This window comes from Anneissia japonica, unplaced genomic scaffold (assembly GCF_011630105.1).
Source record: "Anneissia japonica isolate Jap-2015-1 unplaced genomic scaffold, ASM1163010v1 scaffold24_len2511860_cov200, whole genome shotgun sequence".
NCBI classification, from domain to species: Eukaryota; Metazoa; Echinodermata; class Crinoidea; order Comatulida; family Comatulidae; genus Anneissia; species Anneissia japonica.
Window position 1 is genome coordinate 2,175,412 of NW_022730786.1, and position 4,303 is coordinate 2,179,714.

Below are 4,303 nucleotides of genomic sequence, written 5' to 3' on the forward strand. Positions count from 1 at the left end.
CAGGACATCTAAATACGCCACTGACGTACATGGCCAAATGAATGAAAATACTTGATCGATGTGCCACCAAATCGTAACCAGCCTTCACCATGCCCTCACGATGTCACCACGCTACCAATAAACAATCAACAAACTACCAGGTTTATGGGTTGATTTGCAAGGTACTTGGTTAATTGGTAAAATCGCACACAAATCATACGACGTCACTGACTACGCCGGGGACGGAAATTCGATTTTGAGATTAATTTTCCGAATAAAGTTACACTAAATAACTTCTAATGGGGTGCAAGACCTGTATTAGATTCAGGTTCATATCTGATGAGGAGATGGATCTTGTTCTTGTGGGTAAAGCCGACCCCCCAAAAAGGACTCAAAAAGTATAAAAGGGAAGGGCAGACACACATAAGGTCGGTTGTCCTGGTTTGACAGCGCATCGTCTGGACGTTTAGTTACGGGCCCACTTGAACAAAAAACTACTTATGAATTAAAGTTATGAAATTAAAAAAATTAATACCTTACCTCTGAATGCGTATGTTTGGCCTTGGTATGTGGTAATTACGGCATCTATTTCTCCTGAGCACTCGGGTGGAATAGTCGGCGTGAGTGTTGGCCTTGGTTGTGGTCGTGTTGCTAAATGTGTTGTTGTTGGTGGTGTGGTTTGGGGCGTAGTTGTTGTTGTGCGTGTAGTTGTTTGGGGCGCAGTTGTCTGTGTAGTTGTTTGGGGTGTAGTCGTTGTTGGACGTGTAGTCGGTGGTCGTGCTGGACCTATATAAAAATAATTAATAGAATGTTTAAACATTATGTAGTAATACATAAACGAAAGTCAAATAATACGTTTAAAAGGCAAACGAATTAAAATGAAATGAAAATAACTTACTTCCATAAAGTGAACGTATTCCATCAATATCATCAGAACCTAACTGAAAATCTGGATCATAACCTGTGTAATAAGGATACATCAACGCATCCCTGTCATCAGAATGGTAGAGTCCGAGTGAGTGCCCAAACTCATGAGCAGCAACGATGAATAGGTTAACACCTGGATATAAATAAAAAATAAACGTATTATTTGATAATAAAAACAATTATAATTGTAAAATAATGATGAGAATGATGATGTTGACGCTGATGAGAAGGAGACAACAACAATAATAACACGAAAGGAAATTTGGGGCTTGTTACATAATAATATTACGTCGAAGCGTTATTATACCATAGAGATAATAGAACATTTTCTCTATGATTATACCAAGTTATATACACCTAAGTTAGAAGGTTCTATTTTTTTCTAGGGTAAGTTCCTTTAGGGATCTGGTTTATATCGCTTTATCCAGGTAAATATTCACGAAATGGACGATACATAATAACATTTTACTTAGAGCTTGCTTACCTAAATGAGAATCAATCGTCCAATTTTCATCATCATCAAAATGTGCGTCGCCTCTTTGCGGCAAAAACGCATGCGCAAGGACGCCACCTCTGCCATCAAATGGAATATTGTCTCCATGAGACCCTGCCCCAAACTCAATTTGCAAGTTAGCCCCTTGACCTGGTTGCACTCGTTGGAATGTCAGTGAGCTTACATCGGCCCACACCTTCAAGAAAATAGGAATATTAAATGAATTAGATTAACAGAAATTCATGTTATAGTATCAGGTGCAAACACCACAATTTTGGAGTATGTGGGTATAATTCCCACAAACTCGGATTTACGAGTACGCGAAATACTTTGCATAGTACGCAGAAACTAAAAGAGAAATCAGATATATTTTATTCTATATTATGTTACATTTACAGTTTCGTTATTTAAATCAAAAGTATAAATATAGATCAGTCATTGTATTGCTTAAGTTTTCAAAACTTCACGATTAATGTATCTCGCCCTAGGAAGGGCACAAGCAGTTTGCAGGGGCTGTCTCTTATACACATCTATATTCAGAAACCTAATTGATCTCTGTGATGTACCATAGAAAACAAAACTTATAAGTTTTACAACTGAAATTGCTGTCTCTTATACACATCTAGATGTGTATAAGAGACAGCCTCTATTGAAAGCCAACGCCTGCCCCAAATACAATACAGTACTCTAACAATCATATATGTTCTGATCGTTGAGCTCAAATATAAACACAAACCTACCTTTAATGCATCTCTGATTGTGTCCTCTATATCGTCTGTAGATAGGTCTTGTGTATAAGATTCGATACTGTACGTGATTTGATGATTTGGCCAACCGGTCGAAGCAGTTTTGAACGGGAGAACATCAGGTAGACCACATCTCGGTGCGTCAAGCAAAGCCAAGGTTTGATCGTCCAATCGACCTGAAGAAAATAAAAAAAAGAAACGTTACTATTTCAACGTTACTTAAAATTGGGCCCACGGGTCCCTATACAACGACAAACATAGGCGATATATAAAATATAGACTAAAATTTACACCCGGTACTTCGCCACCCGGTAGACACATAGGCTACACCATAAGAGAATTTTTAAAGCTGCGATTAATAATTAAATAATAGTATCAAATGCAAAATATGACAACAGAAAATATATCGTACGGTATCTAATCAACACCCTTCTGGTCATTTCATCCATTGTATATTCATTATTTTGTGCAGAATAGAAGTTGGTTTAGGGCCGATTTGGCTCTGGGGCCGAGTTTATTTGGGCCCGATTGACTTGGGGCCGAGTTGAATTTAGACCGAGTTGGGTTGAGGCCGAGTTAACATGGGGCCGAGTTGACATGAAGCCGAGTTGACCTGTTTACCGTTCAGTGATGTTTTGTTAGTGACAATACATCAACATGATTAGGAAAAAGAAAAACATTTAACATGCATAGACCCATTATTTTAAGTTTTGAACAGTTATGTTGGGCTTAAATTATTTACATTATAATATGTTATGCGACAGAAGGGAATAAATATATATTTTTTTGCTATCAAGAACCGAAACTTACCAGTAACTGGTATATTGGCAAATTGCTGTAGGCTTTGTATGGCCTCAGAGATGTTTTGATAAAAAAAGTCTCCACCGAGTTGTGGTTCTATGTAGCCATATTTTTCTAGGAACGTCTAGGAAGTGTTAAAAAATCTTTGAGTTATGTTAGTTAATAATATAATATAATATATTATAATATATTCTACATTTGTTTCTGTATTTGAGTATTATATTATTATTTACCAAATATATATATTACTAGTAAAAATATTATTATTAGCAGTAATATATATATTACTGCTAATAATAATATTTTTACTGCTGGCTATTACAAAACAATTTTCCCAAATTTTAATGTCTCTTTTTTTGCTTGTGTCTTCATTCGTATTTAGTATTATTATATTTTAATAACTTACAGTTAATAATAACGTTCTTACTATAATAATAATAATATTAATAATAATAATAATAATAATCAGACATTTTTACTGAGCCAATAAAAAATTATCGAAGGCGCAAGATGTGTATAAGAGACAGCCTTCAAGAAAATATATATATATATATATGTGTGTGTGTATATGTGTGTGTGTGTGTGTGTGGATGTATGTGTATAAAGATGATAATATATATGTATGTATATATACATATGATCAAGAAGAGAAATAAAACCAATTTTAAACAAAACTTCTATATTCCAGTCTATAGACGCCACATTATGTTTAGGAATTCCAAGCTAACAAATACACGAATAAATTTTAAATTTCAAATACGTTGTGATATGCCTGTGTATCTTAGAAAGAACGATATATATATTCATGCTTACCCTCAAACCATAAGGATCTTCTGCAATCAACAAATCACTAGGTAAGTCATCTTTATTCGAATCCGCCGGCGAACCAAGGCTCAGTAGAACCAAACACAGACCTAAGATTTTTGTCAGCATCGCAATAAGCATCGAGTAACTTAAAAAAAACTTTATTGACAACAGCCTTATATACGCTGAATAATCACATCATTAACACTTTATTCCTCAGTCAGGCTATTAAAACAACTAATACCTGTAACTTATTTCTCACGGAATTAGTTTACCTGTAATAATAGGTGATAATTTCTAATTGTCTTCTAATGACACACTTTTATTCAAACGTTTGTGTTTTATCAGAAGGTAGAGGAAAGGACGATGCACCCATCATGTTCAATTATTGGGCTTTGTCTTCAACATATAATTCGTAAATTGTTAGGCCTCGCGAAACAGGATCGTACACATTTTCGAATCCTAAACTTTTCTTTACACCCGAATAAAATTCCTATATACATTTGTACATATTTATACATATAATAATTAATAGTTTTAAATTTGATATATT

General features: G+C 34.8%; 1 protein-coding gene across 1 annotated transcript in view; it reads right to left on the reverse strand.

Moving 5' to 3' along the window:
• The window catches only part of LOC117115107 (hatching enzyme-like), a 6,231-nt gene extending 2,317 nt beyond the window's left edge, over positions 1–3,914 (reverse strand). Inside the window, exons 1-6 of the mRNA XM_033258775.1 lie at positions 3,760–3,914; positions 2,956–3,070; positions 2,140–2,321; positions 1,391–1,595; positions 878–1,039; positions 515–765 (exon numbers count right to left, since the gene is read on the reverse strand). Of these exons, the coding sequence (XP_033114666.1) occupies positions 515–765; positions 878–1,039; positions 1,391–1,595; positions 2,140–2,321; positions 2,956–3,070; positions 3,760–3,891 (1,047 nt within the window). The 5' untranslated portion in view covers positions 3,892–3,914. The remainder of the gene's footprint in view (positions 1–514; positions 766–877; positions 1,040–1,390; positions 1,596–2,139; positions 2,322–2,955; positions 3,071–3,759) is intronic.
• Between the last annotated feature and the right edge of the window lie 389 nt (positions 3,915–4,303).